The following is a 25,843-nucleotide window of genomic DNA, read 5'->3' as shown; positions in this document are numbered from 1 at the left end:
GACAATTATTTGGTGATGTTTGGTCTCTTGTCTGGTTTTTACTGTTGAACTAGTATTTGGATTTTTTCACCCGTATGTTATTTTGATAAAAGTATCTGTTTATTTGCATTTCTGCTCAGAAGATAGCTACATTCAATATTTCCCACTGCAATCTAAAATCAGGACTCCCATGACTTCCACTGTAGCCTTGGTGCTCACAACCACACATCTACAGCAAAAGGCTCCAACTCCATTCCTCATTCCTGCTGCAGTCAATAAAAGTAGGAAAAGGAATAGCTCCACACATGAGGAAGATATTCTTGTGTGTTAGAGCTGCTGGGTTATTTGTTAAGGGACACTTATTTCCACAAGTTCTTTAGTGCAGATCAAAACCTTGAAGGCTTACATTTAATATTAAGGGGCAATCGCTACTTTACTGTGTCTTCACTGACAAAGCACCTACAACTTCACACTGAAAATCTTTTTACATAACTGGATTTAAGAAAATAGGGACTGTTGTAGATACAGATGGGCTCCTAGCTGATTCTGACATATTAAAACAGACTGCCTTGTCCTAATTCTCAGAGATTAACCTTGGTAATGACTGTCTGTCAGTGCGGTTTTATATAGCCGACATCTGAGGCCTGCCAGTGCCCAGGGCTTTAAAATAGTAATTCTCTTTTGTAATGCAATAGCTGTCACATCAAGTACATTGGGGATTTCCATCTACACTTGAAAAGCGTATTTTTTATATTTTTTATTGAGGTTTCTGAAGTGAACCCTGAAAGACTGTAAAAGGATGGCTCGTGGGCCAGGTGACCTCATTTCCATTCATTAAAGGGAACATTTCCCAGGCAGTTTAATTACAAACGAACATTTGAATTAAGGTCTCCTTTTCTTCTTTGACTCCCTCTGGTTTAATGCCTTACTGAGTAAGGCAGCTGAATCAGGCTGCAGGCTTTCATAGCCACTGGAAATAGATGGCAAGAAAGAATTAGCTTTTTTTAATTATTATTATTTTTAATATGACTATATTTGCTAAAATTTGAGGAAACCTATCCTTGTGAGATAAAACATCAGACAAACTTTCTCTTGCCCTACTTTTATTTCCCTGAGTAAATATTTCCTAGGTTAGCTCCATTTGCAGAAATGCTTTGATGTGAAACCATGTATACAAGATATAGTAAGATACATCATTTTTTCAATGCTAGTGAAGGTCCCAGAGTTGTTATTTCTCACTGCTAGTTTTGTTGCCCATATCAATAGCAAACAAACAAACATTTAAAATTGTCACTCCCTTATCACCCCTCCTCAAATAGGCTCAATTTCAGCTGGAAATAAACTTACCAGGTGAATAATACTGGAGGTAGGAAGTTACCTGTAATTGATGACAGATATGCCCTTGACTTCCAGTAAACCAGTATTCCACCCAATATTTCTATTTGTATTTCTCTAAGACTCCATTCAGGCATCATTTATGAACAGTTTTCAGTTTTCTGTTCTATAATTGTCATAGTTGTCTGTCACACAAAGAGCCAGAGCCAGTCAAGTGTGAAACATTTGAAAATGCCAACCCAACGCCAGTTCTAATGTGAATGGCTGCTCATCCTCAATTTCAGGATTTAGGCTTGTGCATGATTCCCAGAGGATTGCCAGGGGCTCTGAACTAACTGGTTTATTAAGCAGAAGTACTTACCTGAACACTTGGAAAAAATGCTGTCGGGCAGAGCTTTTTTCCTTTATTCTAGAAAAGAAAGAAATGGGGAAGAACACACCTGCTAGGCCTTGTCATGTAGCAGATGATGTGCTGGACGACAGGGTGTGTGGTTTGGCTGCCTCTGCTAAGCATTTGTCTGAGGGAGCTGGAGGAAATGATTGCCAAGACACTTCCCATCATTTGTCAGCAGTCCTGGTCAACCTGGGAAGTTCCAGATAGCTGGAGACTTGCCAGTGTGACACCCATCTACAAGAAGGGTTGGAAGGAGAATCCAGGGAGCTACAGGCCTGTCAGCCTGACCTGAGTATCAGGGAAGGTTACAGGGCAGTTTATCTTGAGTGTAAGCACACAGCACATGCAGGACAACCAAGGAATCAGGTCCAGCTAGCACAGGTTCATGAAAGGCAGGTCCTGCTTGACCAACCTCATCTCCTTCTGCAACCATATGACCTGCCTACTGGATGAAGGAAAGGCTGTGGAAGTAGTCTACCTAGACTTTAGAAAGGAGACTGTTTCCTACAGCGTTCTCCTGGAGAAGCTGGCAGGTCATGGTGGCTCAGACAAATGTATTATTCGCTGGGTGAAAATCTGGCTGGGTGGCAGGGTCCAGAGAGTGGTGGTGAACTGAGTTAAATGCAACTGGTGACCAGCCACTAGTGGTGTTCCCCAGGGGTCAGTAACAGGGCTGACCTTGTTTAATATCTTTAGTGATGATCTGGATGAGGGGATTGAGTGCACTGCCTGTATGTTTGCAGATGACATCAAGCTGGGAGGAAGTGTTGATCTGCCTGAGGGTGGGAAAGCCCTACAGAAGGACCTGGACAGACTGGATTGCTAGGCTGAGGCTAATTGTATGAGGTTCAGAAGCCCGAGTGTCTGGTCCTGCACCTGGGCTTGGGACAGAATGGATAGAAAACTGCATTGTGGAAAAGTGGGTATTTCCACTGCATAGTAGATCTGGAGGTATTAGTCAACAGCCAGCTGAACATGAGCCAGCAGTGTGCTTAGGTAGCCAAGAAGGCCAACAGCATTCTGACTTGTATCAGAAATAGTGCAGTCAGCAGGACCAGGAAAGTGATCCTGTACTCAGCATTAGTGAGGCCACACCTGTGCTCACTGTTGGGCCCCTCCTCACAATGAGGCCACGGAGAGTGCTCAGAGAAGGGGTACAAAGCTGGTTACAGGTCTGGAGCACAAGTCTTATGGAAAACAGCTGAAGGAACTGGGACTCTGGAGAAGAGAAGAGTTAGAGGAGACCTTATTGCTCTACAAGTATCTGGGAGGTGGAGATTGATCTCCCAGGTGACAGCAATAAGACAAGAAGGAATAGCCTTAAGTTCTACCAGGGCAGGTTCAGGTTGGATATAAGGAAAAATTTCTTATCAGAAGGTGTAGTAATGCATTGCAACAGGCTGCCCAGGGAGGTGATCAGCTCACCTCCACTGGAGGTGTTGAAAAAATGTGCAGATGTGTTACTGAGGGACATAGTTTAGTGGGCACAGTGGTAATGGGTCAACAATTAGACTAGATGATCTTGGAGGCCTTTTCCAACCTTAATGATTCTATGATCTGGGAACCAGGGAATGCTTTGAGCTTCCTCCCCTAGTGTCAGTTTAGCTGAGCCCATTTAGTTTCATCTTTCTTTTTTTTATTTCTTTAGGACCTGGGGGTTTTTATGTACTTGAAGATGGACTAGAAAAAATGTGAAATGTGTGAGCTGCTGAATGCAATGTTTTTGCTAGTAAAAGCCTAATAATCCCTGTGTGGGAGATGAAAAAGCCCTGGAAATCTTTCTGGCTTCCCAGATGGTTTTACCTAAGACTCCTGCTCAGCTTCTTCAGATATGCAGGCTATGATCCTGGCATGTTAACAGCTCAAACAAGAAAGGAGTGTTGCTAGTTTCATTTACTGTCTTCATGCCATCACAGATGTGTGTGGTCCTTCCTAAGCTACATGAAACCTAGGACTGAAATCCTGCCTATGCCCTGTAGAAACTCTGTCAAAATCAACCAGTATCTGTGCCTGAGGATGTGCAGGTGAGGTGAGAAGTGGTCTCCGTGCGGAGCTGAAAGGAACAGCAGGCAGAGTGTTGGGATCCTCCCCTTGCAGAACATCGTATGCAACCCAGAACACAAAAAGATTTCATTCAAATGGAAATGTTTTTAGAAGGAAACCTCTAAATAGTAAGCTTGAACTTTGGCTAGGGGGATAAAGGGGAGCATGTGTCTTCCTGCCCCTCTCCATGAACATCACTGGTGTAATGTAAGCCCCATGTCAAAAGGAAGGAAAAAAGCTACAGCAAGTACAACTCTTCTAGTGATGAATGCCATGGGACATACAATATGACTGGGAAAAAAAATCACCACCTCCCTCTGCTTACAATCTCATTTAGTGTGCTACATATCCGGTTTCATTCTCATTAATTGAACCCAGTGCATCTCAAAAAGGAGGGCCACAAAAATGATCCAAGGCCTAGAACACCTCCCTGACAAGGACAGGCTGAGAGCTGGGGCTGTTCCACCTGAAGAAGAGAAAGTGCTGGGAAGACCCAGTAGAGTATTTCAGTATTTGAAAAGGGGCTGTAGAAAAGAGGAGGACATACTCTTTAACAAGGTATTTTGTAACAGAACAATGGGAAATGGTTTCATACTATAAAACAGAGAGTTAGGTTGGACATAAGGAAGAAATGCTTTACAATAAGGGTAATGAGGCATTGGAACAAGTTACCCAGAGAGGTGGTAGATGCTCCCATCTCTGGAGACATTCAGGGTCAGGCTGGATGGGGCTCTGAGAGCCCGATTCAGCTGTAGGTGTCCCTGCTCACTGCATGGGAGTTGGACCTTTACGGGTCCCTTGCAACTCAATCCATGATATTAGGAAGTAGCCTGCAGCAGTGTCTCTTCTGCTGCCCCTGTCCAAATTAGGCCCTTTAGAGACCTTTTTGCAGGACTGTCCCCTGCTGTAGGATGCTCTTTGTTGTGTGCTGGAATTAGGTGTCTTGACAGCACTGTGGTCAAAGGGCGGCATTGTCACACTTCAAATGCCTCCAAAGTCAGGCAGCGATGGGTAATGAGCAGCCTGAACGCAGTATTTATGCATCTCAAGTCCATCAAATACCTTCTTAAGGCAGGCAGTCCAAACACACCTGGTTAAGGCACTGCAAGTATGTCACAGATACTCTCAGTACTGGGACATGAAAAAAATCGTCCTAAATGCATGACTTCCTCTCTCCTCTTTGGGCATAGCCTCTGAAGCGTAGTTGCAAAGTTGAGTTTTACTCCCAGAGTTACCGTAAGGGCAAGTTCAGAAATGCAGTCTCTCATTTGCAGCATTCTGACGAAGGCTGTTGATGATGTGTGGGAGGTATTTTGGAAAAGACAAAACATATGTGATTTTTTCCCCCCAGAATCTCCTTCCAGCACTTCATGGATTAGAAATTTCTTAAATCTAATGAAAAGATAATCGAATGCTGAGCAGCAATAGAGGAAAAATATAGAAGTCCTGTAATTGCCCCAATCAAAACCTTAAAGAATATTTTGCTTCCTATACCACTTCTTTCCTGATAGTTATACATCTTCATTAAAAAACTGTGCATCTCTAATATTCCTGGTTGAAATGAAAGTTTCAATTGCATTATGTCTTTTGTAAGATGCCTCTATCTGTTTTGTCTAGTTTTTTTTTTTTTTTGTAGATATATTTCTGCTTTGCTGAAGTATTTAGAAAGATGTGATCAATTGTATGTGGTAGCTATTACTGCAAAAACAAGCTGTAGTCTGCATTCCCTCTTTGGTGTTTGTTGTTTCCTTGTCTCTTTCTTTCTTGGTTTTTTCCAGATGGACATCCTTTAGGTTAGTTGCAGAGCAGAACTGTTGATAATTAATAATGAATAATTGTAGACTAAAAGAGAGATTTAGGTTAGATGTTAGATGAGCTCATAGGTTCATAGGTTCATAGGTTCATAAGGTTGGAAAGGACCTACAAGATCATCTAGTCCAACCATCCTCCTATCACTATCCCTACCCAACTACTACTAAATCAAATCCCTTAGCAATTCCCTGAGCTGGCACAGGCTGCCCAGAGAAGCTGTGGATGTCCCATCCCTGGAGGCCAGGTTGGGTGGGGTCCTGGGAAGCCTTATCTGGTGGCCATGGCACTGGAACTGAGTAGACATTAAGGTCTCTTCCAGCCCAAGCCATTCTACAATAATGTGAACATCCTGATCTCCACAAGGTTAATCTGAAGTTAGCTTTTTAGCTCATTACAGACCTCCTCTCTCAGAGTGTGATCTTTGTTAGTCTGAGGGGCATGTCTGCAACTATGGGCAAAGATGCGGCAGTGATTCCTGCTGATCCACATGGAACAGATGCCTTCAGCTGCGTACCTTGATGCCAAGAACAGTCTTGCAGCAGGCAGGGTTGAGTACAGAGTATAAAAGCAGCCAAAGGCCTGGTAACTTCAGGCAGCCAGCTCCTGCTCAACTCCAGTGTTTGGCAAACTCTCATTTTAAGTTCTGCACAGACACTTTTTGACTATTGATGTCATCATCGTGGGCAGAATAGTCTTCTTGCCAGTGCTTCCCCAGATATTTGAAAATCCTTCAGAAAGAAATTGAAACTATTCAGAGCCTTATTGAAGCTATGGAGGCTTGTGCAGAGTAATCATTGTCCTTGCTTCTCGTGTTTTGGAGGTTTCCCATAGGAGCAAGAGGTTTCCTTCAGCAATAGCTAAGCAATGTATCTGGCTCATCACAACCCACACACACTTCCCATCCTGCCCTCTGTCACTAAGCAAGTGGCAATATAACTGAATAGAGCTCTGAATTCTTCTGCAATCACTCATATATTTCTCTTTCAGATATGTGCATTGCCACAGCAATTTCCCTACTTATGATTCTGATTTGTGCAATGGCTACGTATGGCGCATATAAGGTAACTCATTATACTCCATAAAGATGTGAATTAAGCAAAGGATACAAGCCTATAGAAAGCAAATTAAGAATATTTCTTCATAACAATTTCCTGTTCAGCTGAAAATTATGAGAAAAAACAAGGAGATGGCAGAGCTTGTTGCTTAGATCAGCAGTATCACAACCCGCTCTGCAGGCAGGACAGCTGCCCACTTGTCTGCACTTTCACATGCAAGTAAGCTCTGGGCAAGCTGTGAATTCAGAGAACTGAATCTAGCTCCTACCAAAATTAATGGAGTTTTCTCCCATTCACCTCCCATGCCTGTGGTTTGTCCCAGTGCTAAGCCTACTTATTAGGGGAAAAAAAATGCTCCTGTGGCTTTTAAATGTCCCAGAATAACGAGCTGTGGGACTTGCACCACAAATACTGCAGCAGTTCAGCAGCCAAGCTGGCCTGGCCAACTCTTTTGGCCGAATGTTCTATTTCCTCTAGCTGATTTTACAGTGTATTGTTTCCTACAGCTTCATGAAATGTAACACTACATTCTGTCAAATATTCCTTAGGTTTTAGTGCAGAATGATATATATCCCTCTCTTTTAGCTTGTAGTTGATGACTTTTTATTTTATTTCCTTTCCAGCAACATGCGGCTTGGATCATCCCTTTCTTCTGTTACCAGATCTTTGACTTTGCTCTCAACACACTGGTTGCCATCAGCGTACTTGTCTATCCCAGCACAATTCAGGACTATCTTCACCAGCTGGTAAACCACTGATTTTCACAAGTCTCTTGGGGCTTAGGGGAAAACTGTGCCCAGTTTGTCTTGTATTTCTAGCCAATAGTTTGCTGCTGACTTCCTAGGCAGTCCTCATCCTTGCAAGTTACATTACAAGCTTATTACAATACTTGTGCAGACTTTTGGAGTGCTGTGGAAGTTCTCAGCACCATTTTATTTAAAATGAGAATCTTTGTAAGAGACAGATAGCAAGTGATTGCTTCTGGATCCAAAGTTCATATTCAGTGACTTTTTTTCTGGTGCTCCATCAGGGATGTTTTGAGTGTATTTGGTAGCTTTAACACTGATTTCATTAAGCAAGAGTTAGAATTGAGGCAGGTTAGTATTTGCTAGAAAAATATTGTCAGAGTCTGTTTTAGAGACAGTTAGAGGTATACTTCTTGTCACGCTCTACTTAGATCAGACATCCATAGTCAGCACTGAGTGAGACTACAGGATGTGATTACAATCCCCTACAGTGAAGACAAGAGCATCTTTTGTTTCAGGGCCATGCCCAGATGAGCTCAGATGGAGTTGCAGAGTTGTAGCAACCAACTCTGCAGCATCTCTGAAAATCTGCCTTGAGAACTTCAATGCAGATTAGTTTGGCTGTGAACTTTGTTATGTGGATGGAAAAACAGCTAGAGCAATATAAATAACAGATAATGAGCAGCAGCTGGCAGATAAATGGCCACACAAATCTGTGGGAAGAGGCAATGTGACAATCCAGCAGGAGCTGGGATACATCAGGGGCCTGTTATGATTCACCTTACTTAACACCCACCTGCCTTCACAGCCAGTGCTGCACTGGAATAGAAGCAGAGGAACAATTCAAAAGATGCTCAGAGATAAGAGTGGAAAAGAGCAAATTAAAGCAGAAGCCCTCTTGTTCATCCTTTTCCTGCTGTACCTCACTTGGGTCAGTGCCAGACCCACTTCAGTGGCAGCTGAGGGGCCGTGTGGCTGCACAACCAGCTGCAGCTCTGCAGCTCCCAGTCCCCATTCCAGGAGGCTCATTGTAACCAGGTTTTGCTTAATGTTGGTCCCTGTGGGAAAATGTAAGGGGGAAAGAATCAGCAGCAGCAGCAGCCTTGGGAACAGGCAGGGAGCTGCAAACTGAAGAGACCCTGCTCTTCTTGCTGGGTGCCACATCTGGAGCTGGCTCACCAAGAAGGTAAAGGACAGCCAATTCCCAGGACATCCAGTTCAGTAGGTCATCACTATTATTCATGCTGTTAGGCCCTTCCATAGCCAAAACACAATGAGCATGCCCTAGAGGATACTGGAAATTTTGCAGCAAATCACTTGGTGATCCACGTTGCTGTTTCATCCTACATTTCTAATAGCTTTACTGATTTCTCCAAGAAAGACACGTTTTTCCCTTCTGCTCAGAGCAGTCACCATCTGCTGTGCACATACTCTTGTGTCTTCTTCCATGACACTTTTCCTGAGGTACGCTGGAGCATGAAGCTGAGTCCTAAAATGTGATTTCAAGAAAGCTAGAGACTTAATCTCCTTTTAAGAGTTCTCCATGTTGCTGTTTTATTTCTGGATTACTCAAATTAATGAAACCTTCATTAAAAGTTAATGGAGGTTAAAAAATAACTAACAATCTGAGAGAAAAAGATCTGTAACTGGAAAGGGCAAAAGACTATTTATGAGTATATTAGAAATGAAAAAGAAAAGTTTCTAGTGCATGGAGAGGCCATTTATTGGGCAGAGATGATAAAAATACTGATGAAAAAAAGGAATAATATTCACTAGCCATTTCTGCCCTGCATTTGGAAAACAAGCAGTATAACAAGTTTATATGGCCAGGATTTTTGAAGTATTTTTATTTGCTGACAGTCAAGAGAGTTTTCACTCTGAACACACGGTTCTTAAATTAATAAACCCAGCTAATTTGTACCCCAGTGTGTTAAACTGTCTGGTTGCATGGATCTTTGTCGTGTGGTTGTGAATCATTTTCTGGGCGGGTAATGAGATTGTGCTTCATGAGCACTAAACTGTCTGTGTTCAGACGGGCAAAGGGGATTTCCTGGATAATTACAGGCTGATTAGGCTGACATTGCTACCAAGCAGAGTAACAGCAATACTGAGATGAGAGTCAATTGATAAAGGATTAAGACAGAGCAATATAATTACTGTCTGCCAGCACAGTTTTATGGTATATCGATCCTACAGGGATATTCATTTTCTTTCCCTGACTAGATTACATGTTTTGTAAATAAAGGTGTACAGGGATATTCATTTTCTTTCCCTGACTAGACTACATGTTTTGTAAATAAAGGTGGATAGGGACATAATAGATTTCCTTAAGACATTTGACTTCATGGCATGATAGAGCGTCAGTGAAACACTAGATTAATAAAGGATGTATCAAATGGATTAGAACAGGTTAGCTGGCAGATGGGGAAGGGTTACAGTCAAACCAAACGTCTTCCAGTGGGTTTCTGTGTTGGGTTGAGCAAGGTCTCCAGGAATCCGCACCAGGTTTCGTGCTCTTGCTGACTTATGTTAACAACCTTGGTGCCCAAGGGGCTGTTCATCAGGGCTGACACCAGCCGTGGAAGAGAGCTTCTGTAAGTCACTGTCTGGAGGGATCAAATCCTTTATGGGAGGTTGAGAGCAGGAGCCTAATCTAGCTCTTATTTGTCATGCTCTGAATGTCTGTATGCTGCACTGAACAAAGTGAATACATCTCCGCATTTCCCAGTGACTTTTCCCAGCAAAAATCATCTCTAATAAAACTTGTGGCTGGCACAGAGACTAATGGAGATGTAAATAATGCTATGGATGGAGCCATTACCCAGCAATCCTCACTGACTGGAGCATGAGTTCATTCAGCATTATGTGCTACATTGCTAAATGTGAATACATATTTAAAAAAAAAAGGAATAGAAGGAATACAGATGAGCTGATATTATAGCAACTGCACCTGGGATTCTGTAAATAGACTGGGGAACTAAATGAAAAGTCTCTTTTTTTTTTTACTGCTCTGTTGTTGTCATTGGATGCTCCTAAATATTTCTTGTGTCTCTGATTTTTAATATGCAGAAAGGTTCCTCTATAAGCCATTTAAAACCTGGATAAACTGCAGTATGATGACATATAGGCAGCTTTTCCTGTTTAATTTGTCAAGATGGGAGATCAAAAGGTAATGCCATTATAGTTTTCATATGCAGAACAAGTAGGTATTAAAAGGCTGTTGAAACAATAATTATCAATGGCTAAAAGCTGGTCCGGTTAAGTTCAATTAGAAACAAGGACTCATTTCTATTTTGTCATTTACAGCAGAGATTTTCAAAGGCAACGTAGGGCCATGGTGAATTTTGTACGTTAATGCCAGCTGTTTAGCAAAGTTTTGAAGCTGTTTAAGCCTCCTGTGTCTGGTCCATAGCACAAGTACCTTAGCAGAAATCTCTGGGACCCTCGCATGGAAGCCCATAACTGTTGGCAAAAGCTTGTCACGTTTGGTTCAGAGGAAATAGACTCTTGAGTAGGAAAAAGCAAATGTGTTCATTGATGCTCTGATATCTAATGATATCAGAGTTGCTTTTGCAATATGTGGGATTTCAATGACAGAATAATATGAAAGTAAAACCTCACTTTCCCAGTTTTTAGCAATAATGCTATCAGTGCAGTGTCAAATACTGGCTTGCACCCGTGGACACGTTCCCCTACCTTTTTTTACTCCTGGTAGAGAAGTCTGCAGTCTTATATACCATGCTCAGAGTAGGATTGCAGTTAATACCTATATCCCCGTAGGTGAAATCTGAGTCATGCCAATTGCGTGTGATCACTCCTGATGATTTATAAATAATGCTAGGGACATCTTGCCCTCTTTCTCTTTGCAAATGCCTGCCAAGCAAAGCAAAAAGCATGGGTGTGGATTGTGTTTCTTCCTGGCAACCTTACCTTTTTCCTTACTTTTTTTTTTTCTCTCTCTAAAACCACTTTGAATATGGAGATTGATGTTGTGGAGAGCAGTTTCTTAAGGGAAATGAGAAATCCCAATCATTCTTCAAATCCGTGACTGAATATCTGGAAGAGCACATTCCTTAAGTAATAGAATACATTTGGCAGCCACAGAAGAACATTACTTTCTTACCCTAAGGTCAACCTCCCATATTTTTAAACACTTCTACTTCTCTATGTTATTATCTGTAATTATTCCATCTATTCATTATGGTGCACACGTATCAGATTTAAGTCTACCAGTGGAACGTTACAAGCTATTCTAAAACCCTCCATGTACTTTTAGAAAGATGGTAAATAGTCAGCTATCAATGGGGTAGGCAGAGCCCCAGCTGGAAGTGTTGCAATTGCAAAACAAAGAGAACAGGCTGTTTTGCAATGTCAGCCTGCAAGGGCTGCAAGTGTCTTTGGAAACTTTATGTTGGCTTTTAGTACTCAGCTTCACATAGGTGTGCCACTCAAATCCTGTACACTGCAAGAGCATCTTAGTGTGAAGAGTCATGTGAAATAAGTAGATGTTACAGCCATCATTTCAAACATGCTATGGAGATGACACGACTTGAAACTTTCCCAAGTTTTCTTGTTTGTTAGCAATGTCACTAGAAAAAAAAAAAATCTTCACATATCATAAATGTTGCATATATAAAACAAAAATCATTTCAATTCTTGGAGCAGTAGAGGTCTAAAGCAGCTGGACCTAAAGCATGTTTTATTTCTTTACCTCAAATAACACTTTGATATATGTGCTTTCTAAAAGCTTGAATTTAAACACTTCATCTTCTTTCATCTGATATTGGTGTACATAATGAATCGAACCAGAGGTGCAGAACAGGCTAGTCTGCGACTGAGTTACATGACACTGTTTTTTATTAGAGTACGGATCTTCTTCAGGTCATCAAAGAAAATGTTGGGGTATACTAAATGGCTGCAATGGTAATGTCTAACAGTTAAGGTTGTATCAGTCAAGCTTTTATATCCTAGAGGAATGGTCTAGAGAATATAAAAGATTAAACTTAGAGAAGTTATTCCCATAAACCGAAGTTTAATAGAAGAACATTCTTTTTGCTGCTTTTTGACATTTTAAATACCATTTTATACTTCCAGAGTGGTACAATTAACTTCATAGCAGGGTTTCAAAAATTCTACAGGCACATTACTGTTTTCTTTCAGTTCTGTAAGATCTGAGTGTCTGGGGACTGTAACTGTTGATTGAGAATCCACACTGTTTTTTACAATGGATTGTTTGTGGTACAAAAGCAAGTAAAGCATAGGAGATTGTGCAAGAGGGAATTAGAAGGGACTTTGGGCTTGAGGTTTCTATTGTACATTTGTCCAATATTGATGCCAAATACATTCTATGCAAATTTTAGATTATTTTAAAGAGTCTAATAGAGCTTTGCTTTGTGTAAGCAGTAATTATTTTTAATTGAAAGTTTACATATATATTATTATGTATGCATTGCAGTCAGTGTCCATGGCAAGGTTAGGAATGACATTAGTTAAGACTACAGCATGCCAGTGCCACTCCACTACGAGTACTTCTTGTTTGCGTAGGAAATTTCACAACATCATGCTGCAAAATCCCTCCTGCATTTCAAATGATGGATTGGATATTTTCCCATCAAACCATATGTCTCTCATAGCTTCATCAGACCTTGCACAATATTTGACACTGAGTTGTTCCCAGAAGCTAAGGTACTTGTGCATTTGCCAAACTTTTGGTCTGACCCTTGTTCCCAGGACCATCCCTAGCAGGATTTCAGCTCCTGGTTTCTCTATAGCAGAGCAAACCCTTGTGCAGGAAAATTCGTCTCTTTCCACTTCATACACCCATACTAGTATTTGAGCTCATCACTGCAGCATCAGCAGAGAATAATGGGTGTTTGATTCTTCTGAACCATTTTTAGTACTGGAGCCCACAGAGATGTTTCCAGTAATATTTCCTGATTTTTTGCTAAACAATGTGTGTTTTGTATATTATTCTTCCTACCGCACTGAAGGTGTTTGTGGTTGTGAGTCAAGATCAAGTGGTTCCTCAGCCTGTCTGGGCAAGCCAGTATTGCATATACCTTCTTGTTGGTAGGTGTAACCAGCCTCGATATCAAGCAAAGGGAGCTTCCATGTTGACCCATGGCCCTGGGCCATTCATCACAGTCTTGATAGCTTTTTCTCTCACACAGAAAGCCGGGAAGCCTCAGGAGGATCATGAAATTGTGGAATATTCCAGGTTGGAAGGGACTCAAAAGGATCATCAAGTCCAACCTCTGGCTCCATGTCGGACCACCCAAAATTCCAACCCTATGTCTGAAAGTATTGTCCAAATGCTTCCTGAACTCCAGCAGCTTGGTGCAGTGACCACTGCCCTGGGGAGCCTGTTCCATGTCCAGTTAGCCTCCTGTGCCCAAGAACTTGTCCCTAAGGAACTTCTGTGGTCATTTTCCAATCCTCCTCTTTCCCTCATGCAAGTATCAGTTGCATTGATGTCTGGAAAGAGTCCATCATGTGAATAAAATCTCAGGATGCATTTGTCCATTCTTAGACTAGAGACTGGTTCTAAAAAACAGAGCATGTGAGGAGGAAAGCCTCACTAGGAGGTTTCTATTACATTCAGAAAGTATTCTAGCCAGTTTTTCATGGTAGATCAGTATTAAAATTAGCCTTTCTATGCATTTTTATGGAGACTGCCCCTGATTGACTGGGCTTTCTAACCTAGTGTATTGCCTCACTCCTGCAAACAGTAGATTCGGCTGTGGCTGCAATACTTAAATTTTCTGCATGTAAGATTTGGTTTTGCTTTTCAGTGCATCTTTTCTTCGCATGCACTCTTGCTTTCTTGGTTTCTGGGTGTTGGAGTTTCAAATGCAACAGAAAAAAGGGAAGGGAAACTCTTTTCACCCTCTCATCCCCCTCACAGGGGGAAGGAAAAAAAAACCAACCCAATTAAGATAAGGAGAGAGAAAAAAATTACTACAAATGGTAGAAGAATGTAAGATAACAATAGGAAAAAGAGTTACAATTAATAATACAAGTAAAATTGGAGAGAGGGAAGTTTCGACTGTCTGTACTGCCAGAAACTGGAAGGGCTGATCACCCCTGTGACCCAGAATTGGAGATCATGTGGGTAACACTGGAGACTCCTGGGAATAACAGTTTATTCATCTCAGTGTGTCTTCCCCTTGTAGAGTCAGAGCTCACATGAAACTGCTAGAGAACACAGGGCCAGGAAGTACAGCTCTGCAGTGCACTGTGCTTCTGCACCATGCTACATGATGTCATGATATGGAATATTGATAAAACCAGGCCAATATTCACTCCTTATTCCATATCGTGACATCATGCTTAAATTGTACAATACAATATATACACACATACCAATCAAGCAGCAATAATTATATTTACATATGCAGGTACACATGTATACATGCATATATATATATATAGCTACTGACTGTTTTCTCTCATCATTATGTTACTCTGAGGTACATATTGAATATTCCCATTTTCTTGCATTATCCACTGGGTAAATCCAGGTCCCTGAGCAAAAGCAACCCCAGAAATTGGCTTCCTTTGCCCAAGGCCGGGATGACCCACAGTTTTCCCCAGTATGTTCTTTACATGTACTACAGGGACCTCTTCCCCTTCTTCAGTACGTACAAAGATGGATTGGGCAGGGCTATCCCAACTGGCAGACCCTTGAGTATTGACTAACTAAGTAGCTTCTGCTAGATGTTTATCCCAGTGTTTGAATGTTCCACCATCCATTGCTCTCACCATGGTTTTCAACAGTCTGTTGTATCATTCAGTTTTCAGAAGCTGGCACACGATAGGCAATATGATTTATCCATTCAATGCCATGATTTTTGGCCCACATGTTTACAAGGGTGTTTTTAAAATGAGTTCCATTATTTGAATCAATTCTGTTTGGGGTACCATGTTGCCATAACATCTGTTTTTTGAAGCTTAATATAGTGCTACATGCAGGGGGGGACAGGGTATGTTTCAAGCCACCTAGTGGTTGCTTCCACCATATGCTCTTGTTTTCTTGGTTTGTGAGTCACCATATCCACTGTATATAGTAATAACCTTGTCGTGTAAAAAAAAAAGTAACTCACTGAATTATAGCAAGCTAATTTCCTACAAAAGCTGTACCTCAACAAAGAAGATAACGTGATAAAAACTCCAGCCGTGGAATTCAGTACATTAACAGAAACACTGCTGTCAAGAGTGGAAAATGTGCTTATGTAACAGTTATCTGCAAATGGTTACAGCTGCTGTTGATGTTAATCACTCTGAACAGTTCATGGAAGCGCTAAATAAAGAGCTATTCTTACTAACAGCTGTCCAAAAGAAGAGAGAATTTCCTGAAGCGCTAGGCTGAATTTGGGTACAAGGGGTATTAAGGGGTTACACTGGATTTTCACCATTATTGCCGAGAGTACAGTTGTAACTTGGTGTCTAGTTAATTGTCCTGACAAGGATGCAGAGCTGGCCTGCTTAAGTAATTTGGTCTATAAGGAAGAAGGGGGTTGCGTGAGGAAGGAGCTAATGCATGCAGTTATGTATGCTGCTGCCACGGAGCTGTCTTGTGGAGAGCAGCTCTATCTATCTGTGAACAATGATTTATTCCATCTGGAATAGGAACTCATGCGTGGCCATATTTCAAAACAATTTGGAACGTTCAAGTTAAAGAATGTTTTCTTTAATTAATAGCAAATATAGCAAAACATTTTTAGAGGTGGTTTTGCAGCCAGTGGTCCTGAAGTTACATAACTGTAAATCATCTAAAAGGATGGATGTTGTTGCGTCCATTTCATATACAAGATAACAGAAGGCTCTGTAGCACATTCAGATTTAAAATCATGAGTTCGCTCCCCTGTAGAACCCACGCCTCCATTTCTATGGGGAAAGTGTCAGGGCGTACGTTCAAACAGCAGCACTAACAAGTGCTCCTGGGGGAATTAGTCCAAATTTAGCTAAATGAAGATGGAGTTGAATACAGACAGAGTCTTTTGATCAAATATTTAGGTGATAGGATTGTGCTGTCTGGTCTTTGACTTTGGGGAAGAGCTGCAACTGGTCTTTGGCAGCCACAAACAGGACAAGATAGCCTGCTCTTTGTAAAAGCAGAACTTGACCACCATTGCTCAAGAGAAGGGATTTCCTGCTGCAAATCCCCCAGAGGGTTATCCATTGTTAATCTGTGTCTGTTACAAAACCATTGTGGGAAAGAGAACCCAATATATGAATAAAGCAAAAAGCAAATCCCTCAGCACTCTGGGGAACATTTGGCAAGCTGAGCATTTGCAGCACCTGTCCTGACCAGACTTACTGAAACTGGTTATTGGCAAAGAGAGCTCCTAATTTAGTAGATCACAGCAAGTTTTGTAAGCTTTTTAATTATAGACTGCAGTAATTGCATGTTTCTTAAGTGATTCATAAGATTAACTTGCAGTGTTTTGCTTACTTTTGCTTCTGCAGCCCAGCAACTTTCCCTACAAGGAAGAGATCATGTCTGTGAACCCTACGTGTCTGGTTGTGATTATACTCCTTTTCATAAGCATCATTTTAGCTTTTAAGGTAAGTCCATTTGTATACATTCTACTTCTGGTCATGGGTGAATTGTCCCCTCTGACTCTCCTGGCTCTGAAGACACATGAGGAACCACAAGCCAGGCGGTATGACAACTGCACAAAGTAAAGTAACAGTCATTATGGAAAAAAAAAGCAGAAAAAGTCACAGACAAACAGATAAACATATAAGCCACAATGGGGAAGCATGATGCTTGTAGGGAGAGCTCATGACACATGAATCCACTGAAGGAGTGGACAAAGGAGAGACTGTTGATACAGACTTTCGGGTTTTTCAAAAGGTGTTTGGCAGAACCTCTCATCAAAAGCTTTAAAAAACAACAACAAAAATCAACACCCTAAGACATGTATAGAAAGATCCTCATATAGCGTAGCTAGGAAAAAAAAAGGTAAATTGTCTGTTTTTACAACAGGAGATACAGAATCACAGAATTGTAGGGGTTGAAAGGGTCCTCCAGAGATCACAGAGTCCAGCCCCCTGCCAAAGCAGCTCCCTAGCCCAGGTTGCACAGGTAGGCGTCCAGGCGGGTCTGGAACGTCTCCAGAGAAGGAGACTCCACCACCTCTCTGTGCAGCTGTGCCACTGCTCCGTCACTGCACTGGGAAGAACTTTTGTGTGGAACTTCCTATGCTTCAGTTTGTGGCCATTTCCCCTCGTCCTATCACCACACACTTCCTCCCTTGGCCTCCCGCTCCTTAGATATACAGACGTGGATCAGATCCCCTCTGAGTCTTCTTTTTTCAAGTCTGAACAGACCCAGGTCTCTCAGCCTTTCCTCATAAGGCAGGTGTTCCACGCCCTTTATCATCTTTGTAGCCCTCTGCTGGACTTTTTCCAGGAGATCCCTGTCTTTTTTGTACTGGGGAGCCCAGAACTGGACACAGTACTCCAGATGAGGCCTCACCAGGGCAGAGCATAGGAGGAAGATCACCTCCCTTGACCTGCTGACCACACTCTTTTTAATGCACCCCAGGATACCATTGGCCTTTTACATACTTCAATACATTCATAAAATATTTGGGAAAGGGAATGAAGATGTATTGACATATGTCTTCAATGTCATTCAAAACAGGGAAAGACTAAGAAAGGTACAGTTAAATAGATCCAAGCAGTCCCTCTGGGAATGACAGTGTACAGAACTGGCAGATGAAGTTGCCAAGCTGCTATCCATCATATTTTAAAGGTCACTGCAGTCTGGTGAAGTTCCCAATGTTTGGAAAAGGTGAAACATAAACCCTGTTTTAAGGAAGGGAAAAAAAAAGATCCAGGGAACTACAGGTCAGACCGTCTCACCTCTGTGCCTGGCAAGATCGTGGAGCAGATCCTCCTGAAGGCCCTACTAAAGCAAATTTAAAATAAAGATTAGGTGATTGGTGGTAACCAACATGAATTCACCAACGGCAAGTCATGCCAGACAAACTTGGCAGCCTTTTATGATGCAGTTACAACTCCAGTGGATAAAGGAAAAGCAACCGATGTCATCTATTTGGACTTGTGCAAAGTGACACTGTCCTGCATGACATCTTAGTTGCCAAACTGGAGAAAAATGGATTTGATGGATGGACCACTTGCTTAATTCTAGTGTCCCAGAACTTCCAAGCCAGGTTTGAAAGAGCAAAATCCCTTCCAGTGTAAATGCAGAGCAAGTCCAAGACCACCTCCTGAGGCTGAATGTATACAAAACAATGGGGCTGGATGATATGTATCCCAGGGTCCTAAAGGAGCTAGCTGATGTGGTTGTCATGCCGCCCTCCAACATATGGTGTCAGTGACTATCAGGTGAAGTCCCCAGTGACTGGAAAAAGGGAATTTTCACTCCTGTCTTTAAGAAAGGGAGAAAGGAAGAGCTGGGCAACTACAGGCTGATAAGCTTCATGTCTGTACCTGGGAATATCATGGAGAAGATCCTCCTGGAAGAGACGTTAAGGTACATGCAAAATGAGGTGATCTGAGACTGCCACTGCAGCTTCACCAAGGGCACATCATGCCTGACCATTCTGGTGGCCTTCTATGATGGATTAATGGCATCTGTGGACCAAGGAAGAACAAGTGATGTCACTTGCCTGGACTTGTGCAAGGCCTTTGACATGATCCTTTACCGTATCCTTATCTCTAAACTGGAGAGATACGGATTTGAAGGGTGGACTGTTCAGTGGAGAAAGTTTTGGCTGGATGGGTGTACCCAGAGAGTTGTTGTCAATGGCTTTACGTCCAGGTGGGGGCCTAGTCATGAGTGGTGCCCCCTAGGGGGAGACCAGGAGAAGAACTCACAGAGAGCAGATCTTCAGAGTGGGACTTGGACTTGGTGCGTGGAAAGCTGGACACGAGACAGCAGTGTGCACTTGCAGCCGAGAAGGCTAGTAGTATCCTGGACTGCCTCAAAACAGGGGTGATTAGCAGGGAGAGGAAGGGCTTTGTCCCCCTCTAGTCCACCCCACCCTCTTGAGGTTCCACCTGGAGTACTGCGTCTAGACCTGGGGCCCCCAGTACAGGAGGAAAGTGAAGCTGTTACAGTGAGTTCAGAGAAAGGCCATGGAGATGATCAGAGGGCTGTAATACCTCTCTTATGATGAAAGGTTGAGTGAGTTGGGATTACTTAACTTGGAGATGAGAAGGCTCACTCATCGTGAAGTTCCAGTACTTGAAAAGAGCTTACAAGTAGGAGGGGGACTGACTTTTCACACAGGTAGATAGCAAAAAGACAAGGGGGGAATGGATTTAAACTAAAAGAGGGAAGATTTAGTTTAGATGTTAGGAAGAAATTCTTCACTCAGAGAGTGGTAAGGCATTGGTACAGGCTGCCCAGAGAAGCTGTGGATGCCCCATCTCTGTAAGTGTTCAAGTCCAAGCTTGATGTGTGCTTGTGCAGTCTCATCTAGTGGTTGATAACAGGGGTTGGAACTAGATGATCTGTAAGGTCTCTTCCAACCCAAGCCATTCTATGATTCTATGTTTATAAAAGAAGTACAAATAAAATTGGAATAACAAAAATTAACTGCTGTGCAAAAAGAAGGAATACTGAGAAGTTAATAGTGCAAAAAAGTTATTCTATTTTAAAGTTGCTAACATATCTTTTTCAAAGAGAATAAGTGGCTTATTAGATTGAAATATTAGTTAATATTCCATTCTTGTATTAAAGCTCTTTACAGCTAGGATTATTACAGACTATTGCTTTTCTTAATGTTCATTCTAGCAATGTATTATTGTGCAAATGAGTCACAAATATATGACTCACATAGAAACATGCACTAAATTCAAGTTTGCATTTTAATTTGAATTTCTTGTGTTTCCAGAAAAGCTGTTATGTAGATTTTTGGAGTCTACCACATGAAAAGAAAGCTGGACGCTATCACATGCATCACACTGTATCACTGATAGACTTAACAGATGGTACCAGGTTTTCATACTGAAATGAAAAGGTGCTGTGCATAAAAATATGCCTTTGCTCCTGCTCTCTTAGGAGCTGGACTAGGAATAAAGAGAGAAACCAAAACATTGTAACCTAGGAAAAGCTGCAGTAGGAAAAGTTGCATTCAGCTGGCGGGGAATATGAAACGGAATCAGATAATTCATCAGAAACATTTGGTATCAGGACACTTATTTTGGTTGCAGGTACTTTTATTTTGGGCACAGCTACATATAAAGGAATACCCCAGTGAGTAGAAATCAAGATATACATATACGGTTCTGTGCTTTGTGCATGAGATTGTGAAAAGGAGGAACAAAAGAGGGTAGTAAGAATGAGAGGCAGCCAGCCACACAAAGACACTTGTCTTTATAGCTCTCAGGATTTACTTGGATCCCAAGCAGCTAACAGGTATTTCAAATGGATGGACACATGGATGAATATTTCATGCCAAGGCAGAGTCTTTTCCAGAGCAGACCAAAATGTGTTATACCACTTACTGTCTTTGTTTAGAAACAAATCAGAGTTGCATACCATGAAACATAGATCTTTCCTATCTGGCTGAGGAAGGACATCCAGCAGCATAAATGTATACAGAACTTCAAACAGTATATTTGAAGCATATAAAGCACGGCAGCTTTTGGACTGCACCCTTCTCTGCAGCTTCTTTGGTGAATAGGGCCTTGGTTTCTCCTGACAGCCCCTGCTGCTGAGGCAGAAACCCTGGGGCTTCAGCCTGCCCTCCATAGCAAAGCCCCCAAGCCCAAGTCAGCCTGATCCTGGTGAGCAGAAACACAACCAAAATAAACTCTTCCCCCATGCTTCTCTGAGCACTCTGGAAAGAGACAGTTCTTCGTGTGCATGTTCCTACACAGCTTGTTGCAGTGCGCTGTGGCTCACATAGCCCACAGCTGACCTCCCCTCAGTACTCCGCTCCCCCAGACATCTCTTGTCCTCCTCATTTGGTGGTGGAAAGTAACAACCCCAAGTCATCCAGGGCCATAAAGAAGAGGAAGCAAACTTATTAGATTCCAGCCAGCTCTGTCAAAGTGGGAAAAAAAAAAAAAACACCAACCACCTCTTCCTGATCTGCAGGCGAGTGATCTGTGAGTCATGTGGGATCCTAAAAAACAGCTCATGTGTGACAGCTCTGGAGGAGCTTCTGGGGAAGGAAGCACAGGGCAGCTGAAGAGGATAAGAGGTTTTTGAAAGGTCATCAGTACAAGTGAGTCACAAAATATGACTCACTCAAGTGAGATACGCATGCAAATCCAATCAGCACTGGCAGTTTGACTGGTTTCTGGAAGAACTGCTGTGCAGAACCTGCTAAGATTCAAGACGGGCATTATCAAGACACATTGTTTTCATCACTGTTGTGTGTGGCTATGTGAGAAGTAGAAAGCTCCAGAGATAACTGCTTAGCCCTACTCTAGCAGCCTTGCTCCTGGCATGCTGAGGATCTGAGTCCAGCTGGTCCACATGTGTTCTTGTCTCCTCTCTCTTCCAGCCACTTTGCTCCTCCCTGCGGCCAGACTGGAATTTCTCCTGCTGGCAGAGGGTTGCTGGATGTGTGCACTTTTCCTAACCATTTTAAAAAGAGCTGGAGACTCCTAACTCTTTGCCAGGTAGCAGCCTTACGTGGAGCCAAGTGAGCTCCAAGAACAAAAACAGCAAAACAGCAGTTTATGATCCTGTGGGAGGATTACTGCTGCAATGACTTCTTCTTTTATTATTTTTTTTCTTTATACTAAATATATAATATATTTCTAATAAAGGTTAGTTGGATGGGAATAATTTCAGATTTCAGTGAAAAAAATGGCAATGCACTTTGGCAATTTTCTCTGATCAGGCAAGAATAAGAAGACCCTTGGCCCTTTCAGTTATATGTAATATACTGATTTAATCTCAGATTAAGTGGAGTATTGAAAAAATGCACATGATTTATGGGATCATCATCATCATATAGTCACCAGCCAGGCTTCCACTCACAAAACAGAGAGGGATTCCTGTAACTTGCTTGACCATGCTTCACTCTCCAGCCTGTATGCACTCTCTTTACTGGGGTTTGCTTCAACTTTCTAGTACCACTAACACCCAGTGATAGTGCTGAATAGCCTGACCATGGAGGAACACAGAAGTGATTTCTGTTGACATTTTACTATTGTCCATGAGGAATTCTGCATCTGCAACACCTGATGTCATGCGTATATTCATTTTATATTCTAAAACTCACCCCTGGCAGTGTGCAGCATCTCATGCATAGTAGCAAGGTGTCTGACTGAACTCACATGTCTCTGTATTTAGAGAGGCATAGGAAAGAAAGCTTGCATATGTGACCTGCTCATTCAAGTAAAATGGGGACTATATACACAAAATGATGTTATTTTGCTCATATTCAAGCCCAAAGAAACGGATGTTTCTTTTCAAAAAGTTAGTCAATACTAAGTATGCCATAGTGTAAATGTAGATGGTTCTAGACTGTGGTATCTTTGCTCAAATGGAGCAGCTCTCTCAGTTGAATCCAAATCTCCATAAACTCCTGCCCACTATGAAGTTTGATGTCAGATGCCTTGCTGAATTCCAAGGCATGCTTACAGCCACTGCAGCAAGCAGGCTTATATTCATATCTACATTAGTATTTTATTCTTTAACTGCCCTGCTTTGTATACGAAGCTCTGAAGAGCCCAGCTCACACCATGCTGTGCTTCCTTTGTAATATGGACTTTCATAAAGACACAGAACAAAGAGTCACAAGGCTAACCTTTCAGTACTAAAAGAGAGTTTGAGGATCACATCTACCTTTTTCCCTCTGTTTGTTTGCATGGAACTTCCAGTATTCATGCTCTCCTTCTGCTCTTAATACCAAGCCAGGTCTTTCGCTCAATCCAGGTTAAAATTTGCACAAGTCTGTGGTATGAAAATGTACATGGTTTATTTTCTGTACATAATGATAAAACCCTTCTCTTCACAGGGTTACTTGATAAGCTGCGTGTGGAACTGTTATCGATACATTAATGGCAGAAACAACTCGGAAGTGTTGGTGTACATTACCACCAACGACACTGCGGTAAGGATGTTAGACCACACAGAAAATTTTCATCTAATACTGTGTTTGATATCTTAATTGTCTATTAATTTCTAACTCCTTACTTAACCATCTTAATTCTTTTGAGAGTCCTCATCTGTTGGTTTTGTTTAGGTTTGAGATTTAACAGCCTGGTGCTCTGTAGTTGAAATGACACCTGTTGCTAAAATACTGGTTTATTTTATGTGTATAGTCTAAAGAATATGTTAAACATCAGCTACAGCTGACTTCATCATCCCAGGAATGTTGCCAGCCCTGAGCTCTCCAGCTGTGTAATAATCCCTTATTAAGCTATGAGATGGCACGACCCAACCCCCTGCACTGAGGGGCACAACTGGGCCATTCAGCCTGGAAGACAATCCTATGGAATGCCCCAGCTGGAGCTGTGATCTACACAGTGCAGGGCATGATTAGAAATCAGGGATGCCATTGTCTACACCTGCTGTGAAATGTGAATGTAGTTATAGAAACTGTGATTTAGGACACTTGGCACTTAGTGTAGTTCTTAGCACCATCACAGACTGTCTATAAAGCAACACAAGCTCAGTGATCCATCTCTCAATACTTCATAGGTTTTGTGTGGTAAGGAGACAGAATGAAACAGAGCAATGTGAAAAAAAGCTAATAAATGAATTTTAACCACAAAGGATGGCAGATGTCAACTCACTTGATAGCAATTCAGTGCTGATGGACTATGTGCAGAGTGCTACTGCTAAGCAATGTCTTGCTGGTTGTAGAAGGCACTGAAAGAAAGGAACAAGAAGGAAGAAGTCGTTCCCAGAAACAGCTAGTTGTGTTTGCAGTGATCTCTATGGAGCTGCATGGTCTGACCCAAGCCACACATGGAGGGCACTGTGCCAAATCAGTCCCTTGGTGAATCCACTAGTTTATGTAATGAAGGTCTTTGCATAATTTGTATAACAGAATGACAGCAAGCATGAGCTTGGTTCTTAGGATCACTTAGCATTTCAGGACTATCATCCTCAGGTTTTCTGAAAGCATGTGTGGTTGCCACACACTGAGGCATTAGGTCGACAATTTAAAAGCATCAGAATGAGTGATTTCCTGTGCAGCCACAAAGGCTAGGAAACTACAAGCGATTCCACTTGAAAGCAGTATCTCTTGCATTTGTCTCCAGTATCTGGAGCTTAAAGAAAAGCATAAGAAAAGTTACAGGCTATGATCAGAGCTGCCAACTAGGACATTTAAGTATAAAAATATGGGTTTATTGAAAACTAAGAAATATTATGACTTTCTTTAGGGGAATCTTCTTTGAGTAAAATCAGTTTTATGTGAAATGATTTCGATTGCTCCTTTGTTCAGCCTGTGGGTAGTCATAACTCATCTTCAAGCACTGCCAGCTACGCAAGCCACAGAGCTGATAGGCTCACTGGTGGCACAATGCCTGCTGAGCTGTCTTAAAGAACTCAGCTTACCAAGGCTTTTTAAAACCTGTGTTAAAACCGCATGTTCCACTGCTGCCTTTGCAAAGCAGAAGACTTTGGTTTTCAGAGATAGGTGGTTACTAGAACTTCTCTCAGTAGTTCTGCAGTTACCCTGTAATTATGCATATAACCACCAAAGGGATCTGAGCTGCCTCCTCATCTTTAAATTCCTTGTGAGTGTTTATGTAAGGAAAGAAAGCCCTTTTAAACCTTTTATAAGGATAATATTCTTGCACTGAGATTTTAATTTAACTTTGCTTATCTTGATCTTACAAGACAGCTCTGGCAGAGGCAGGTTTTGGGAATGGCTGCACACTCTTGGCAACTGCCCTGACCATTGGACTCCTCTTCCTTCCTCAGTATCTACGTTCTATTCATGTGACTGTTCAAAATCTCTTGCTTTCAGCTATGATGTATTTTTGTTCATTCTTTTTAAGTACGCTCAATACAATGACCTTTGATCAGGTCCCATGGAAAGCACGGGTTGGGATTTCTCAGCTAACCATCACTTTCACCACAAAATTCTAGTTTAGGAGTATAGAAGGGCGGAAGTGCTGTGCTGCTGGGGAAGAGTTTCTCAGGCCCTGAAAAGGGGCAAAAGGACAGAGAGTCACTACTGCCTGGATTTTGGGATGGCAACATGACTCAGTCAAACCTATGTCTGACTGTTTCTCTCTAAATCTTTTACCTCAAAGTTTCATGGTCTCTTCCCACCTTATGCACATCCTTCCCTGACAGACTCCATTGTCACCTGCCAGTGTGGGTGTTTCTTGAAGAAACCTCAAGAAATTTAGAAATGTAGTTCTGATAGGTCACTGTTGTCATTTGAATTGTATAACGTTCCTTCCACACTGAATGTACAAAACAATGTGTTTGCATTCTCTTTGATGCTGGAAAAATTCTCTAGGCAAGGTCCCTCACCCCAACATGCCCTTAAATTAGAAACTACCAGTTTCTTAGAATT

General features: G+C 41.9%; 1 protein-coding gene across 1 annotated transcript in view; it reads left to right on the top strand.

The window, feature by feature from the left end:
- The window catches only part of LAPTM4B (lysosomal protein transmembrane 4 beta), a 57,452-nt gene that overhangs the window by 14,144 nt on the left and 17,465 nt on the right, over positions 1–25,843 (top strand). Inside the window, exons 3-6 of the mRNA XM_065752956.1 lie at positions 6,551–6,624; positions 7,242–7,364; positions 16,833–16,931; positions 23,321–23,416. Coding sequence (XP_065609028.1) covers positions 6,551–6,624; positions 7,242–7,364; positions 16,833–16,931; positions 23,321–23,416 — 392 coding nt within the window. The remainder of the gene's footprint in view (positions 1–6,550; positions 6,625–7,241; positions 7,365–16,832; positions 16,932–23,320; positions 23,417–25,843) is intronic.

The sequence above is a fragment of the Cyrtonyx montezumae genome, unplaced genomic scaffold, assembly GCF_038088225.1.
Source record: "Cyrtonyx montezumae isolate F1298 unplaced genomic scaffold, pur_monq_1.0 scaffold_8, whole genome shotgun sequence".
NCBI classification, from domain to species: domain Eukaryota; kingdom Metazoa; phylum Chordata; class Aves; order Galliformes; family Odontophoridae; genus Cyrtonyx; species Cyrtonyx montezumae.
Note: the sequence above shows the minus strand (reverse complement) of the source record. Positions and strands in the feature narration are given on the sequence as shown.